General features: G+C 39.4%; 2 protein-coding genes across 2 annotated transcripts in view; both read left to right on the forward strand.

The window, feature by feature from the left end:
- Positions 1–18,535, forward strand: part of pxmp2 (peroxisomal membrane protein 2) — a 109,038-nt gene that overhangs the window by 54,430 nt on the left and 36,073 nt on the right. The gene's annotated exons all lie outside the window — the stretch shown is intronic.
- lman2lb (lectin, mannose-binding 2-like b) lies at positions 10,764–16,566 on the forward strand. Its single transcript, XM_083527559.1, has 9 exons — positions 10,764–11,065; positions 11,688–11,806; positions 12,289–12,406; positions 12,582–12,664; positions 12,767–12,928; positions 13,287–13,401; positions 13,570–13,686; positions 14,411–14,793; positions 14,963–16,566. Exons 1-8 carry the CDS (start codon positions 10,861–10,863, stop codon positions 14,551–14,553), a joined length of 1,062 nt encoding a protein of 353 aa, XP_083383685.1. The 5' UTR covers positions 10,764–10,860; the 3' UTR covers positions 14,554–14,793; positions 14,963–16,566.

The following is an 18,535-nucleotide window of genomic DNA, read 5'->3' on the forward strand; positions in this document are numbered from 1 at the left end:
AGAAGGATGAATCTCTTCACAGAAGGGTAGCATAGCGCAAATGACCTTCAGAGTAGACTAAAGTACAATGAGGATATTTTTTAATTTAGCTTTTTTTTTTATATATCGGGAACTACTTGAATAATTCATTAATTTGAATCGAGCTTTTTGTATTATTATTATTATTATTATTATTATTATTATTATTATTATGCTGCCAATTTTAAATTATGCTCAGAAAGTCGTGATCAATAGCGTTCGACCTAGCAGAGATTTGAGTGTGGGGAAACTCGTCTACTTTTGTTCTTGCGAGGCCAAACACGGCCTGTTCCATTTTGGTAAAGGGGACGCTTTTCTGTAGTGTAGCTGCCGTCCTTGAGAGTATCTAGCCAAGTAAATATGATACGCTTTCTCCTCCTTTTGAGCAGCAGACAAGCATTTTCTCTAACTGTAGGTTCTAGCTTTTATTTATATTAATGCCCTGGGTCTGATATATTATCGTTTTTATAGGAACAGCTTATATACTGACACATTTATATATACAATCCAATGGTCTGTTTGGTTCACACAATTTTGTTACATGATGTCTTTACTCCTCAAGCACTGGAAGCTACTGTCGCCAAGTCAAATTCCTTGTGTGTGTAAACATACTTGGTAATAAAGCTATTTCTGATTCGAGAATGAGTCTTCAATGTAAGAGTGTTTTCCATTATGAGAAATCCTCGTGGCAACATGAATGTCCTTCAAATTACAACTGTTGCAACGTTCCAACGTCACTAAAAGGTACTACATTTATAATGTTCTTTTTTTCTCATATTATTATTCAAGTCAAGTCAAGTTTATTTCTATAGCGTTTTTCACAACAGACATTGTCTCAAAGCAGCTTTACAGAATTTAACAGTTATGGTGAACGATGTATATTTATCCCTGATGAGCATTCATGGTGACTGTGACAAGGAAAAACTCCCTTAGATATTATGAGGAAGAAACCTTGAGAGGAACCAGACTCAATCCTCATTTGGGTGACATCAAGAGTGTGATTATAAATCTGTAAACAATACAGAAGAAGACACTTCTTGTTATGTTTTAAATAGGCAAAATTATAAAATCATTAAATGGATTGGATTTTTTATTCTGTATTACTGAGATAATATCCTTTAATAATGATAAAAAAAATCACTAAAATATCAACAAAGAAATTAACAAAAAAATAAATAAACGAGGAAAAAAACGAACAAATGGGGAACATTGAACAACATGAATGAATAGATAATTAAACAAAAAGATGCAATAAGTGATGGTAAGGACCGAATTGAAATAACCTTCATATTGAAAACAATATTTAAAAAAGTAATGAACGAACACATTTAAATATGTAATAAATACAAAAAAAAGGTAAATAGAGACACAATAGATAAATAAATATGTAGAAAAAGAGGGGGGATTAACACATTAAAAAACTTAAAAACATACCAACAAATACATAAATAAATAAACAATAGATAGATAGATAAACAAACAGTTTATAAAATGTATAAATTGACAAATTGACATGAAATTTTGCTCTAATGTCTCAAAGATGTTCCATAACATTAAACTAAAACTGCAGACGGATAAAAAAAAATCACCTGTCAAAATATAACTTAGAAATGAAGCCTATATAAGAATTTCTTTTAGAAAGACACTACATGGACAAAGGTTTGTGGAAACCTGAGCATAAGATTTGCTGTTATAATAGTAACCTCCATTCATCGGGGGAGATGTTCCACTAGATTTTGGAGTGTGTTTGTGGAGATTTGTGTTTATTCGGCTACAAAGTCAGGTACAGATGTAGGGTGAGGAGTCTGGGGTCAATCTCATGATCCCTGTAACCATCTTTCCTTGCAATCGGGAAAACAAACATCAATAAGAGCAATAAATCTGGTCATTCAGTATATTCAGGTAGTCAGCTGACTTCATTTTTGGAGCACATAACATTGCTGACCAACTGAAGCAACCTCGGATCATAACACTGCCCCCACAGGTTTGTGCAGTAAGCACTAGGCATAATAGTTGAATCACTTTATCCACTTCTCTTCTTCTTCTGATGCACCCATCACTCTGGAAATCTGGACTTATCAGACCACATGACCTTTTCTATTGTTCCAGGGTCTTATCATCGTGCTCCCTAGCAAGCTGATGCCTTGTTTTCTGGTTAGCCTCAATAATAATCAATATGAATTTCACTTGCCTAAAAAAGAAACATCATATTAAAGCTTTCTAAGTGGAAAAAAAACAGCAGGTTAGGGATACTCACAAGTGTTCTTGTGACCGAGCTTCGCCTTAAGGAATGCACACTTACTAGCAAAATTTGCAAGTAGGCTCTAGACACACATAGTAGCCTGGGTGTTAATAGCTTGTGTCCAAGGCTATGAGGAAGCCCCATTATTTAAACTAGAGTTTGCTTGGTAGGACGGATTTGTAGAAGTAGAATTTCTATGTATATTTCATATTCATTGTAATTAGAGTTTGAATGCTTCCTGTTCCTTGTTCTCATGTCAGATAAATTCTTCAGTTAATAAAACTCTACAATACAACATTAAATACCCTCATAATCCTGATACTTTGTACGATTTGAGATTTTTGCTCAAGATACACTATATGGACAAAGAAATATGGAAATCTGACTGTGATTGACTGTTGTTGTTTTTTTTTTTCGAATATCACATTCCACATTAGGTCCCCATTTGCTGTCCAAATAACCTCTACTCTTCTGGGAAGATGTTCCCAGAACTCTAGTGACTAGAGATTTGTGCTCATTCTGTCCTAAGTGTGGTATTCAAGTCAGGTACTGATGTAGGCGAGGTGAGGAGGCCTGGGGTGCAGAGATCCAATTCATTACAAAGTTGTTCAATAGGGTTTGTAGCTTTGTAGGAGTATAGAATTGGGTTCTAGATGTTGGGGACACTCAAAAGTACAGACACAAATAACAACACTCTACATTTAGCTTATAGATTTGATCTCTAGTCTGATACTTCTTCCCAGATTTTGCCGATCTGAACTCTGGTTCCTCAGATCATCAGCGACAGACATTTAATTCAGAAAATACACACTGAGTAAGCCAGAATGGATGGATGTGTTTGTGTGTGTGTGGCTTAACCCGAACCGTTTTTTACTGCATTCCAAAATCAATAGTGGCTTATCAATAACGAGGACATGAATCACTCCGAGAAGGAGGACAGAAACGGGGAAAAATGAGAGCGAGGGATGGAAGAAGTGAGGGGAGGAGGACGAAATCAATTTTCACACATTAGAACGATTAGCTTATTGAGAGCAGGGTGACGTATTGAGGGCTGCATGAGTCGCATCTTTTGTAAGGAAAAAAGGCCTTCCGGCGTGAAATGGAGATATACGTCCTGATCTACTTGGGACGCTAATGAAAAGAAACGAGTCTTGATGCGATGAATAAATGAAGGATTTGAAGCGTAAAACCTGGAGTGCAATATTTTGAAATTTAGCCCTCAAACCTATTAAAGAATGAAAATACCCCTGGGCACAAAGCCAGCTCTATAAAGATATGCTTTCTATAGGTTGGAGGTGTGTAGAAGATCTTGAAAGGCTTGCTATGGAGCTCTGAACTCAACCTATTGGGATCAAATGAAACAAGGATGGCAACTCAGGCCTCCTTACCCTAAATCAGTACCTGAATGAGAGTGAAAAAAATCGAGTGGAACACCTTCCCATAAGAGTGGAACTTATTATAAGAGCAAATGAAGACTAAATGTGGAATTAGATGTTCGAAAAACACCAATGTGCTCAACAGGGTTCAGGTCTGGAGACATACTTGGCCACTCTATAACCTTCACCTGCAGCTTCCTCAGCAAGGCATCTTGGCGGTGTGTTTGGGGTCGTTATTATGTTGGAATACTGCCGTTTGGCTCAGTTTCTGAAGCAAGGGCATCATGTTCTGCTTCAGAAGGTCACAGTGCATCTTGGAATCCATGTTTCCCTCAATAAACCGCAGCTCCCCAGTACCAGCAGCACTCGTGCAACCCCAGACCATGATGCGACCACCACCATGCTTGACTGTAGGCAAGGCACAATTTTCTTGGTTCTCCTCACCAGGGTGTCACCACACATGCTGGACAACATCTGAGCCAAACAAGTTTAGCTTAATCCCATCAGACCACAGGACATGGTTCCAGTAATTCATGCTCTTGGACAGGTTTTCTTCAGCAAAGTGCAGTGTGTGGTGTATGGTTTGAGCGCTGACAAGTGGACCTTCCGCTTCTGCAACCTCTAAAGCAATGCTGCAGCACTCATGCTTCTGTTTTTTGAAGCAGCTTCGGCACTGGATGCACAGCACGAGGACTCGATTCTTTGATGGACCCTTGCGAGGTCTGTTCAGAGTGGAACCAGTCTTGGAAAACCTCTGTATGACCCTGAACACTGTACTATAACTTAGTTTCAGGACTTTACAGATCTTCTTATATCCTCAGGCATCTTTGTGTAGAGCAGCAAATCTAATTTTTAAATCCTCAGAGAGTCTTTGCATTGAGGTGCCATGTTGAACATCCAGTGGTCAGTATGAGAGAATTTTACTCAAAGCAAGAAATGTGAACTGTTAAAAAAGATACACTTGTGGCATTGCATAGTTGCATGACATTCAGCTCTTATCACTTAGGGTGTACTTACTTTTGTTGCCAGCTATTTTGACAATAATAGCTGTATTTTGAGTTATTTTCAGTAAATCAGGACAGTAAATCTGTACTGCTACACAAACTGCACATTGACTACTCTAAAATATATCCAAGTTTAATTTCTATAGAACCAAAATGGTTGCTGAAATGTGAGATACTGTATATATCCAACAATGTTGCTTTTTTTCACATTAAAGTAAATAATTTTGTGTAAAATCAGACGACGCTGCTTTTTCATTTAAAGACAAGCCCTTCCTTTTGTTATTTCGCCATGTGTGTACGCGTGTTCTCATTACTCAGATTTGTCTCAAAAACTCTGTTGAGAACCGATGTGGGTTTTAATCACCACTTTACTGAGTCTGGCAGGCCCCTGCTAATCTACCAGAGTAGGTTTTCACTGCGCCAAAACGTCAATACCCACTCTTGTATTTTTGTCATTTTTGGCTCTCTAGAGTTCCCAAGAATTGATGTGTTTCGAATCTGCCACGTCCCCTGGGCCTTGTGCGGGCTGCTCCGGCGCTTTCCAGAATGCCCCAATGACGAGTCACGTAGTGGGTTCAGAGATGTGAACGACGCTCGAGACACAACGACAGACGGTTCCATTCTGGTGATCGGGAGAAAAAGAGCACGATGGAGAAATCGATGGAGTCGAAGAACATATGCTGTGACAGCAAATTCGTTGTAACGGGTAGAATCCGTAATGCGGGTAGGACCTGTAATGCGGGTAGTCCAGGGATGATCGCCAATGTGAACCGTTAAAGGCAATCTTGAGCGCTTCCTCTGAAGCGGAGCCAGGAGCATGGAAGTACGTGGAATACTAGTGGTGGAAAGTCCGATCGATCTATAATGGCAACAACTAGTTCGGAATTAGTAAATTGGAATCAGGACCTTATAAAGGGGAAAGGTAATGGGAAACAGGTGTAGGTGATGAGAGCAGGGAGAGACTGAGTGAGAGTTAGCACCTTGGAGGAAGGCGTGGCTGGTGTGAATTAAAAAATGACAATATTTAAATATAGATGACTAGATATAGCTGAATATCATTTATTATTAATAATAACATATAATTAAAGGTAAATTAAGCAAATTTATTTCAGAAGTGTGTATCAAACTGGTAGCCCTTCACCAAGAAGTACCTCTCAGTTTCAAAAAGGTTGGTGACCCCTGGTCTATAAGATTCATATATGCCATTCCACATTTGGTACACGCAATAAACTCCACTCTTCTGGGAAGATGTTCCACTGGATTTTGTGTGTTTATTCAGCAACATATCAGGTACTCGTGTAGGGTGAGAAGGCCTGGGATGTTGTTCAAATCCATCCCAAAGGTGTTTAATAGAGTTTGAGCTTTATAACAGGCCACTCAAGATTTTCCACACACTTCCAACCAGTGGAAATATCCCATATCTACATGCAGCTGGTTTTGTGCAGATGTGCATTGTCATGCTGGAACAGATTTGGATCTCGTAGTTCTCATAGACATCCGATCTAATTGTTTGCTCCTAAGTTTGTGCTAACATTTTGGGGCAAGAACCAAATATGTCTGAGAAAAGTCCGGAGTCCCAATTTTTTCGTCCAACTTCTGACTTTTCAATGGTTTAGAACATTTAAACTTTTTTTTTATATGTACAAATCATTGTTGATGAACTTTTCCTTTTCCTTGTACATCTAGAGCAAATCAGGAAGTGCTTCTATAATTGTAATATGACCCAACACACTTCCTTTATTGGCACAATTGTAAAGTGAAGCGAAAATTTCATTTTACCGCATCCAAACTCATCCTAACTCATTGTATCCCTCAAGCTTTGTCATTCCAGATCGAGGAGGAACCAATGTTGGTGTCCGAATACTTTTGCCGGAAAATTATATTCAGTATACAAAATTCACAGTAGGTTCATTTTGCTGTAGTGTAAAAGGAATAAAACATCTTCAGACCCTGCTGTCGCTCAGTCACACAACTCTTGACTTTTTTTTTATGCTAAGTGTTTTTATTCCTTACACAACTAATGCCTCCGCTCGCGCCCTCTTCCCGTCTCCTCTGCCGATAAATAATTTGCTAATGAAGACGCTTTAATGCTTTTCCTGGCGGCTCTGCAGGACCTGACGAGTACTATAATGTGCAAAAAAAAATAAAAAAAAGCGCCTCAGCAAAAAAAAAAAAAAAAAAATCAGGAAACACTTGAGAGTGTGAAGAATGCGCCGCAGAGTACAGGATGTCTTCTTGCTTCGTTCATCCTTCAACCTTTCTTCGGTTTTCTTCAGAGTTTCTGCTGACAGAACGGAATAGGGGGGACAAAAAATAAATAAATCTTGAGCATCTTCTTAATTGAAGAGACAATTCAGTTCGATCCTTCACACCAGCCCGGCACCCAAAGCGTTACCTGTCCAAATGTGCGTACGTTCATTCCTACAGCTCCATCCATTATCCACCTGAGCTTGTCTGCTTTGTTATTAGCATGGTGTGTATCTTATTTTATTACCTGCCACCTCAGAATCGTGTTAAATGCAAAAAAAAAGTGCAATATCTTCCGTCTAAGATCGAACTCACCACACAATTCTGCTCCTTCTTAGAAATTCATCCTACAAAGAAGTCGATCCGTCCGATTTCCACTCCTTCCAAGCTGGAATTTAGTAAAAAACTGATTTTTACATTCCGTCATCTATTTATTAAATGGGAAACATGATTTCTCCAACCATATGTGCTTCCGAACTTCAAGCAGCAGCACAATGTTCCTGTGCACAAAGCCAGCTTAATGGAGATCTGCCTTTTCATTGGTTGGAAGGGTGTGGAAGATCTTGAGTGGCCTTCTCTTGCGCTACAAACCCCTATTGAACAAACCTCCTCACCTCCAACAGTACCTGACTTTACTACCACCATTGGTGTCTGAATGAAATAGCACAAATTTCCACCAAATCTAGTGGAACATCTTCCCTGAAGAGTGGAATTTATTCTCAGGTGCCCATAAAGAAAACCATTACACACACTTTTTTGCTTCATGGCATCCAAATGGTATTCAGTAGATTCAGTAAGTCTAGAAGTTGATGAGCTCTATTGCTCCTTATTGGTGTCACCTACCAGTAGAAAGCAACAAATGACCAGCATTGGTGCATTAAAAGAGCTCATCACCTCAAATCTAGTGATCTTCTTCCCAGAAGAGTGGAGATTCTCATAACAAGAAATGGGGACTCAAAGTGGAATGGGATGTTAAAAAAAAAGGGGGTCCATAATGTGTAGCCCACACATGATAATCTACATCCTTGCATAATTGAAGAATTAAGATGCAATATTTCCAATAGCTAATACTAATAGGACATCCACCATGTGTGTGTGTGTACTGTGTGTTTCCGAGCTGACAGGTGCAGACCGAGGCGTAAAAAGATCAGCGTGGAAACAAACGAAACTGTTTTTGTGTGTTGTGATTGGAGGGAACGGGGGAACAGGCGAAGAGCAGATATAGATTACAAGACTAAACAGCTGCGCACATAAACGCATAAAAACGGCGGGTTTACGAGGGAAACGTTGTCGATATCAGATAACTAGCACCGAACTAGAATCCCCTCAGGGGTGAAAAAATCGGTCAGGTGTTTGTAAATCTGACCCGAGCAAACGGTTCGTCTTTACGAGTCAGTCTTCGTCGTAGGAAACCTGGTCCGGGACCATTTTTCATTGTATAGCCGCTATTTTCAAATGAACGATACGTATATTTGTCTTTTCAAACGCTATGGACTCCCAAACAGGATATTTAGGACACTTTGGTTACTAGGGCACATCTATTTCCTCCCACGTGGCATCTATAGGGCTCACGGCTGAACCTTCGGACATAATCCTCAGGCGGCTTTGCACCTCCTTATCCCGTCCATCTCTCCGAGCATCTCCATTTCATTTTTTTTTTTTTACACGTTATGGTGGGTGGACAGATTACGCGCTTTCACTTCCTGTAGCATTTCACTTCCTGCAACAAAAGCTCCAGAATAATCTCCATTCACCCGGGATGCCGAAGCGAGTTGCGTCTCAACGCATAGGCAGCGATACGATCCATCTAACGCATGGCCTTATTACAAAAAAAAAGGATTTTTTAAATATCTGACGTTTTTTTCCTGTTGTGTCTCCAGAGAGTTACAGCTCTACCTCTGCCATGTTAATCTCTATGCTATGTGATTCTCAGGACACGCCTTGGTCTCCGTAGCGTCGTGATACGTCACATTCACATAGCAGCAGCGGTGCTGAGAGAACGCGCTCGAGAAACAGTTTCTTGAGGAGGAATCAAGCTACGTATTAAATATTGGTCACTTTCAAAATATTAAAAATAGAGCGCATCTAATTATCGTTTTTTTACCGATGCAAATATGTTCACTCCATTCCATTTTTTTATTTTCACGTGATTCTTCAATGAATTCTTGATTCTTATAGGTGGTGTGTGTGTGTGTGTATGTGTGTGTGTATTGTCTTTAAATTAAAGATAGAGTTCACTGATACAATGGACATCAAGGACAACCATCCTAACACACACACACACACACACACACACACACACACACAAAACGCTCTTGTTATCGATCTTCTTGGTTCCCTTGGTCGTCGAATGTATTGAGGACATGCTCACTTCCTGTTCCTGTGATAATTCCTTCCTGTAGAGAGCGATTCACTGTCGACTTTGACGCAAGTCCTGATGTCCTCGAGCTACACCTCCTACCCGAGTCTGATGTGTAGTGCCACCAGACTATACCACGCGAGAATACCACATGGTAATGTGTCCGGCTTTATACGATGTGCGAAAAGAACCGATGCAAGGATTTAAAGTTGGGTCTCGGTGACAGAGTGTCATTCAAGCCAGCGTGTTAATCACTTTCTGTGTCTCCAGTTTAATCCGGCGTGACAGCCCGGGCCTCAAAAGGTTTACCCTCATCATTACAGCATTAAAGAGGTCGTCCAAACCAACGTCACTTTCCACAGTTACAGGGGTCGCGGTCAACGAGGAAATCGAACAACTGCACCGAGGCCGAGCGCAGGCCGGAATTCTTCAGACGTGTGATCTGCATAGGATCAATGACAAAAATAATAATAATAATAATAATAATAATAAAGCCATATCACATACATTTACAACCAAACAAAGCAGCGTGTATGCATGTTAAAATGAGTGATTTAAAATATATACTTAATAAAAAAAAAGTATTTATTTGTTTATGGTTTTTTTTGTTGTTGTTTTTTTATGATGTGAACTAAGCAAGGAATGAGTCCCTTGCAATGTGCTACAAGAAAAATTTATTGTGTCTTTATTTTTTTTATCTGTTTATAGTTGCATTTAATGCTGTGGAAATAATAATAATAATAATAATAATAATAATAATAATAATAATAATAATAATAATAATAATAATAATAATTCTTTATTACATCATTTTAAAACCAAACAAAGCAGCGTGTAAGAATTATGTATCAACTCTCAGGTGTGGATTTGAATTCTGGAAAATTCTGACAATTTATTTATGTAATAAGTTTAAAGTTGATAGAAGCAGGACGTAGAATTAAATCTAACTTTCTGTATAAAAAAGAAAAAATTTTATAAATAAAAAAAATACATAAATAAATAAATAAATAAATAAATATAAAAAATAATAATAAAGAAAACTAAATTGTATTATATATATATATATATAATTCAAAATAATTGAATTAAAAGATATTTAATATCTGTTTATAGTTGCATTTAATGGCATGAAATATCAATTACATTTGCCAAAGCATGTATAAAAAGACATTTTCACTTTACAATAAATTTAAATAAATAAATGAATAATTAATAATAATAATTAATAATAATAATAATAATAATAATAATAATAATAATAATAATAATGCCTTAACACATACTTTTATTTCCCATAAATTATTTTTTTTACTTGAGTATAATAAAAAAAATTATTATTTAATAAAAAAATAATTATTTATTTATTTATACGTTTCTGGTTGCATTTAATGCCTTGGAATATCAATAAAATATGTATATAAATAAATAAATCTTTTTTTCCCCTCATATACTGTACTACATTGGTCTACGCGCGTATCAAGGAGCCCTTGTGGAGAAACAGCGATTGGCTAACCGTTTGATTGACAGCCCTTCCAGCTAATCAAAATCCACCTGGCACGGCACATTCGCCAATCCGTGCGGTAGTCCGCTTGCACCAGCAATAGAAGATCAAAGATGGCGGCCCCTACGAACGGGTGCGAGAAAATCAGCGCTATTTATTTCGAGTTTCTCCATTTCACGCTCCGCGCTCTGAGACACGCCAAAGTTTACTTTTCTCTCGTGTTTCTGCTCGCCCTGACGGCCCTCTGTACCGGAAATGACGACTTCCAGAGGGACGAGTTTCTTAAGAGGGAGTACTCGCTGGCCAAGCCGTACCAAGGTAGTTGAAGGAGTCTGGTTGAGCAATTTCCCACCTGTTTTAAAAGAATAATCCCGCCTCCGGTTCAGTGATTGGTCAGCTTTTTAATCAATCACACACTTTGGACCGACCTACAGTGCGGTCACTGGAACACTTCTATCCAATCGCAGAGCAGCAGGCGGAAAACGGGTATTTAAGAAAAAAAAAAAGAAAAAAAAGATTTAATTGAGTTTATTTTTTTTTTAAAGATAGTGGGATTCGGCTTTGATTTGACTAAGGATTTTCGAGTTGATTAAACAACTTTCCAGTGCAATTTATTTAATATGGTTTTAAAGTATTCCTAATTGCTCCCCATTGATGTCAATTACAAATGAAAGTGTGACAGATATCCAATGGAGGGTGAAAACACACACACACACACACACACACACACACACACACACACACACACACACACACACAGTGATCACAAATGTATTAATAAGTCAAGAAGTGATTCATTTATTACTTTTTAAATCTTCCTCAAATATTATTTGCTACTTTTGAAATGGATCGTGTAGATTTTTGCACAAATTATATGCAGTTATATTACTCATCGTGTGTGTGTGTGTGTGTGTGTGTGTGTGTGTGTGTGTGCGCACAGGTCTGGGTTCCTCGAGCTCGTCCCACTGGGATCTCCTGGGCAACGCCATGATCACGCCTGAGTACGTCCGCCTGACCCCTGACCTGCAGAGCCGCCAGGGTGCCGTGTGGAGTCGCATCGTGAGTGCACTTTCAACACTGTCCAGAAAGACACAAAAAAATCCCCTGAAATGTCTAATTCCGTGACCACTCGTCTCACCCGGCGACGTCCGTAGGGGGCATTTTGACCTTTAACGGTTACTGTCTCAGGAAATGCAGGACGGAGGTCCTTCAACCGCCTCGGGTGAAAATCCTACCCTGCTATCTGTCTAATTTCTTGCATAAATGTAAAACGTGCATCCGTTTTCACACACTTGCAGCAGGTCCAGCGTGAAGTAAACGTCCCTCGTAATCTTGAGCGATAGTCCTGATGGAGAGACGGATGAGGAACAGCAGCTTGGTGGAGCAGGGATTTGAACTCGCGACCTTCTAATCAGAAATCCAACATCTTAACCAATGAGCTACAAATAGGGTTTTGTCTCTTCGGGCAGGTCACGTCCTAAAAAACGTCCCACAACACCTGTTGAACTGATGAACTTGTGTGTGTGTGTGTGTGTGTACAGCCGTTTTACATTCGAGACTGGGAGCTCCAGGTGCACTTTAAGATCCACGGCAAGGGCAAGAAGAACCTGAACGGAGACGGACTGGCGCTGTGGCTGACGCGAGACCGCATGCAAACAGGCAAGTTTTTTTTTTTGTTTCTATTTTACAATCGTTTCCATAGTAACCGTTTGGATTTGCGTTTAGCAGGAAAGGTGTGAACCTGGTGCTTTTTGTTCAATAAAATGTCCAGTCTTCTGTGTAAAACAGATTGATACGAAATGTCTGACTGCTGAAGGTCTGTACTTTGTCTCAGGCCCCGTGTTTGGAAACATAAATCATTTCACCGGCCTGGGCATTTTCATCGACACGTATCCCAACTACGACAATCAGCACGAGGTACGTGAACTCCTCGCCTCCCCCCCTTCCCCTCTCAAAGACCCCGTCCGATTCCGCTTCATTTCCCTCACCCTCGTTCCTTGCTGTTTTCTCCGCCCGTAGAGGTCGTTCCCGTTCCTTTCGGCGATGGTGGGAAACGGGAGCGTGGCGTACGAGCACGATCGGGACGGAAGGAACGCGGACCTGGGGGGCTGCCAGGCGGCCGTGCGTAACGTCGAGCACGACACGTCCGTCCTGGTCCGATACATGAAGAGCACTCTAACGGTACGCTCACCTATATTTCCTCCTTTATACGTTCTAGGGATGTGCGTATTCAACAGATCCCTAATCTGTATTGCGTCTGTACCTGAACTCCCGAAGGGTCCCACTAGGGGGCGGCATTCGAAAAAAGAAAAAAAACAATCACTCATTAACTGAACCCAAATTGTGATCACTGGCGTACACACACACACACACACACACACACACACACACACACACACACAGCAGACTCCTGGGACACAATACAGAATATGCGAATGACCCCTTAAGCTGTTTTAATGTATGTTTGGGTCAATACGGAATCAAACCCCGTCACACGATCAGCGTTTTTCATCCAAAATGCCTCCTCGCTCCTCCACAGGTCATGATGGACATCGAAGGGAAGCAGGAATGGAGGGACTGTGTGGAGGTCCCAGGTGTCCACCTCCCCCAGGGCTATTACTTCGGAGCCTCTTCGCTCACTGGAGACCTTTCAGGTTTGGACATTTGATTTCTTTCTTCCTGTACAGAAGGAATTTGCGACGCAGACACCATTAACCCCAACGGGCAAAAAAAACCCCGATATCTAAAGTTCATCTCAACAATTGTTTCGATTCGCTCAGTACTGTTCAGTCATGTGACGTCTGGCTGATGTTTGATGGCAGATAACCACGACCTGATCTCGCTCAAGCTGTTCGAGCTGACAGTCGAAAGAACCCTCGAGGAACTGGAGAACGAGCAGGAAGTCATGGTACCCAGCGTGGACCACCGAGAGATTCCCGGTAACAAGCGATGAATATGATTTTAGCAGATTTCAAAACTGGATATGAAACTCCGAAAGCTTAGTTTCGGGGCCTATTTTTAAAAACGCTGGTGGAGGAGGGTTTTTTTAATAATTGTTTCCAGATGTTTTGAATGCACAGTCTGAAACTATATATGGGCACAAATTTTGATGTACTTTGAGTCCCCATTTGCTGTTGATCTTGATTCTTCTGGGAAGATGTTCCACTAGATTTCAGACAAGCGTGTTAGTAGAGTCAGGATCTGATGTAGGTACGTTCCAAAGCTCTACTGCTGACCATTTGGTGCATTGTGTTGGTGGAAACACCATTAAAGACCAATAAAGCACTTATGGCACCGAAGGTGTTCCAATTTTAAATTGAATTTTTTAGAATCTTTTGAAATTCTACAAACAATTGAATCAAAAATGATTTATTTATTTATTTGTTTGTTTTTTATTTTTTGAAAATTTCCCAAATTTCCCAAATGAAGTTCCCATGAAAAGTTTCCGGAAACCAATGTAAAGCATACCTACATGAAGTTGCCTTTGTTGGAACAGGTTCAGGTTTCTTAGTTTTATACTGGTCCCAGTACTTTTGCACATGAATTGTATTGTATCATCAAATTTTTGATGATCAACTAAAAGATCAGAATCGATGTAGATGCTGAGCTGTGATGTTTTGCAGCCCCCCAGTCACACCCTTCTTTCCTTTGTGTCTCTTGCAGTCGAGGTGGTGGATAAAGGCATGAGCACGCTCACCCTCCTCTTCCTGTTCATCGTCTCGGTGGTCGGCTTCGTGGCCGTGGTCGTGGCGTTCATCTTTATCTACGCGCACTGGAAGGAGCGCAGCCGCAAGCGCTTCTACTGAGGGCCACACCAGGAAGTGGCTTCTCACTTCTGCGCCTTGATGACTTTACCTCGGAGACACAAGAGCCACAACGGAAAAGAGAGAGAGAGAAAGGGAGTGACCACGGCCTCGTTCCCGATCCTCTCACTCATCTACTCGATAGTGATAATGCTGTGGAATGAACTAACCCAATATGTGCATATGGGTCAGATTCAGACCTGAATTGCATGTGTGTGTGTGTGTGTGTGTGTGTGTGTGTGTGTGTGTGTGTGTGTGTGTGTGTGTGTGTGTGTGTGTGTGTGTGTGTGTGTGTGTGAGAGAGAGAGTGAGAGAGAGAGTGAGAGTGAGAGTGAGAGTGAGAGTGAGAGTGAGAGTGAGAGTGAGAGAGAGAGAGAGAGAGAGAGAGAGAGAGAGTGAGAGTGAGAGTGAGAGTGAGAGTGAGAGTGAGAGAGAGTTGGGAGAACTGGACGTACCAATACATTTTATTATTTTTTTTTTTTTTACATAATTAAGTTACAATCATAAAATGTAGCCTTTTTGTCAAAAAATCTTCTTAAAAAAAAAAAAAAAGCTCTATTACACATGAACAAATTTATTTGTTTTACCCTCAGAAAAATAATTTAAATTTTAATTTTTTTTTAATTAAAATAAATTAAATATTAAATTGCATTAGGGTCTCCTATATGTCTATCTATACATTTACACACACACACACACCATGATTCTAACCACGAGTCGAATTATAGAAGTGTGAGTGTGTGAGAATATGTGAATGTAAATGTATAGGTACACATATTAAAAGACCCCCAATTTTATATTCAAGTCCTTATTATTTTGGTGCCGTTCGACACAAAATACACAGAACGAAGGTTTCGGTCCGACCCACATTCAACATCGTGGACAGAACGACTAGTTCCATAGGACCTTCTGCCATTTTTCTTTTTTTTTTTTCTTATTTAAATTTAACTAGTGGTCATATTTTAATCATATTCCTAAAATGAACATGCCCTTCTGCCTTTCAAGCCTTAAACTCCACACAGTAGCATCCTCTTATCGATAGTGAAAGAGAAAAACGACAAATAAAAGGTTTTTTTAAAGGTTTGTTCGATTCATTTTTTTTTTCCGTGAAACTTTAATGCACTGAACGCTTTTCGTTTCGTTTGTTTCGTTTACAAATGTGAAATCAGCCAATCACGGCTCGGCGAACAAGTGTTAAAACGCTGCCTGAAGCAACAGCTGAAAATGTATATGCTCAAGATCAAAATGAACAAATATACATATATGTAATTTTTATATATATATATATATATATATATATATATATATATATATATATATATATATATATATATATTGAGAGATTTTGTTGATTTGTTTGTTTAATAAGAGTGCTGGACAGAAAAGCTGAGTATGCAGATTTTTTTTTTTGTTTGCTAATTGGAATTAACAGTGAATTTTGTGCTCTTTTATACTATAAAATTGTTGTTGGTTTTTCTTTGCATTATGATGCTGGATTTTTGGTCTTTAATGAAAATGTGTATTGATCTTTGTTGAGAAGCTTCGATTTGACATCAAATTCACATCAAACCCCATTTAGAACCCTTTCAATCATATGGAAATTGGTTTTGAGAAATGTCATTTAACCCTCACCCCCAGGGGGTAAATAACTGAATAAATAAATAGTTCTTGGGAAATAAATCTGAAGGATTTCCCTTTATATTTACACATTTTATGGACAAAAGTATCGGAACGCCTGACTTTTACAGCCATCTGCGTTTCACGGTTGTATATGTACATCTAGTCTTCCGAGAAGTCTGGACAGCGAACGAGGACTAAATGTTAAATGGGATGTTAAAAAAAAAAAAACCCTCTTGATTTCCGAAGCTGCTATTAACCAATAAGAAACTGCTAATTTACTAGTTAAATTTTAGTTAAAATTTAATCTAGTTTGTTTGGTGTTTTTTTTGGACAATCCCTTTGTCTTAATGATTTGTTAATATTTCAAATAAAGAAGCTGATTTTCATATACTGAAATGTGTACAAGTGGTCTTTTGAAGAACTTCAGATGACTTCATGGAGGGGGGAATTCCAAACCAGTAATAACCACTTCTCTTAAGCTCCCACATATAGAAATGTCGAGTTTTCTTATTATATATTACATATAGACATTATTGTATGTCTGAGTAATAAGAGAAGTGGATTTGGTCAGGTTTACCAGACCCCAACCCCCCCCCCAAACATATGTGGTTCTTACCTCACAAAGTGCTTTGTATACGGTGGGATAAAATATTTTCTTTGATTTAACCAGCAGATCCAAAGCATGACAATGACTTTATGCACAAAGCCAGTCCCAATAAGATATGCAGTCCATGGGTTGGAAGGGTGTGGAAGATCTCCTGCTATAAAGCTCTGATGGTGACCCAGGCCTCCTCCCATCACCTACATCAGCACCTGACTTTACTAACATCCTTATGTACCTGAATGAGCACAATTCTTCACAAAATCTATTGGAACACCTTCGAGTGGAGGTTATTATTAGTAGGAACATGTCAGATGGGATGTTCACAGTAGTGTAATGTATTTGAATAAATGTACTTTGTTACTGTACTTAATGTCTCTTTTGCTGAAACATCACAAAATCACAAGTACCCTCCAACATCTAGTGGAACATCTTCCCAGAAGAATGGAGGTTATAGTACCATTAAATGGGGGCTGAATATGGAATGGGGTGTTGAAAAAGCACATAATGTAATGGTCAGTTTTTCATAAAACTTTGTCGCCAAAATGCGAATCATCTGTATTGTTCACATTCATCGTAATCTCAAAGGCAATTGTTCGGTGCTGAAAGAGTCTCCACAAATCTCCACAAACATCTTCCCAGAAGAGAAGAGCTATTTATAAGAGTAAATGGGGACTTATGGTCAGGTTTTCCACAAACCTTTGTCTATAATATTGTAAATGATTTGTTCGGTATAGCAAACAATCCACAAACTAAATCAAACCAATTTTTAAAAATGCTAATCGAATTGCCAGGAAGAGATTTTGTGGAGATTTGTGAGATTTCATTCAGCCACAAGGGTGTTAGCAAAGTCAGTTACCCACTTAGGAGTGTGAGGAGGCCTGAGGTAAAACTAATACCCTGAACTTTTATCCCAAACTCTGGTGACCCTTCAATGGCACTAAACTGGGGTTCATTTTGAGGTTTCACCGGATATACGCAATTTTCGTGCGTAAAACAATTCCTTGTACTTTTAAATGATCCTTTGCTGAGAGTCAAAACATTGATAGACACATGACGCGAAGATGATCTTCAAAAAGCTTCTGCTACTCCCACCATCACAACCCACCCATCGGCTTCTTGAGGGTTTGGACAGCATTACCCATTGCACCATTAACTCATGGAACATCTCTGTCCATCAGGTCTGTTCTGACCATTTCCTGATGGTGTTTCACTTCCCACTTCCATTGCTTTTTCCTCATATAACTTTTGCAAATTCAAAGGAGGTGGTTAAAAAGTTGATTGAGGAACTGAAGAAGGGAAACCACACAAACACACACTACCTGCATTTAAATTTATGGCCATTGAGGGACGCTCTTATTCAGAGCGACTTATATTTACATTTCAGCTAAAGAAAAAATAGAAAGAAAAAGTACATTTGGTATTTATGAGATTCCTATAATTTAATAATGAAAAAAACATATCTATATATCCAACTAGCAGTTTGAGCTACAGGATCTTGTCTGTTGGATCGGACCACACGGACCAGCCTTCGTTCCTTATGTGCATCAATGAGCCTCTTCCGCCCACGACTCGCCAGTTCACCACTGTTCCTTCCTTGGCGAACTTTTGATAGATACTGACCACTGAAGACCAGGAACATCCCACAAGAGCAGCAGTTTTGGAGACGCTCTGACCCAGTCGTCTAGACGTCCCAATTGGTCAAACTCGCTCAAATCCTTACACTCGCCCATTTTTCCTACTTCGAACATGTCAACTTTGAGG

The sequence above is a fragment of the Silurus aristotelis genome, assembly GCF_946808225.1.
Source record: "Silurus aristotelis genome assembly, chromosome: 23".
Taxonomy (NCBI): Eukaryota; Metazoa; Chordata; class Actinopteri; order Siluriformes; family Siluridae; genus Silurus; species Silurus aristotelis.

Excerpts from the sequence above, each read along its gene's own strand:
- lman2lb (XM_083527559.1), top strand. The coding sequence starts at position 10,861 with ATGGCGGCCCCTACGAACGGGTGCGAGAAAATCAGCGCTATTTATTTC. Across the intron at positions 12,929-13,286 it reads ACATGAAGAGCACTCTAACG|GTCATGATGGACATCGAAGG; the intron begins GTACGCTCACCT and ends GCTCCTCCACAG. Across the intron at positions 13,687-14,410 it reads GGACCACCGAGAGATTCCCG|TCGAGGTGGTGGATAAAGGC; the intron begins GTAACAAGCGAT and ends TGTCTCTTGCAG.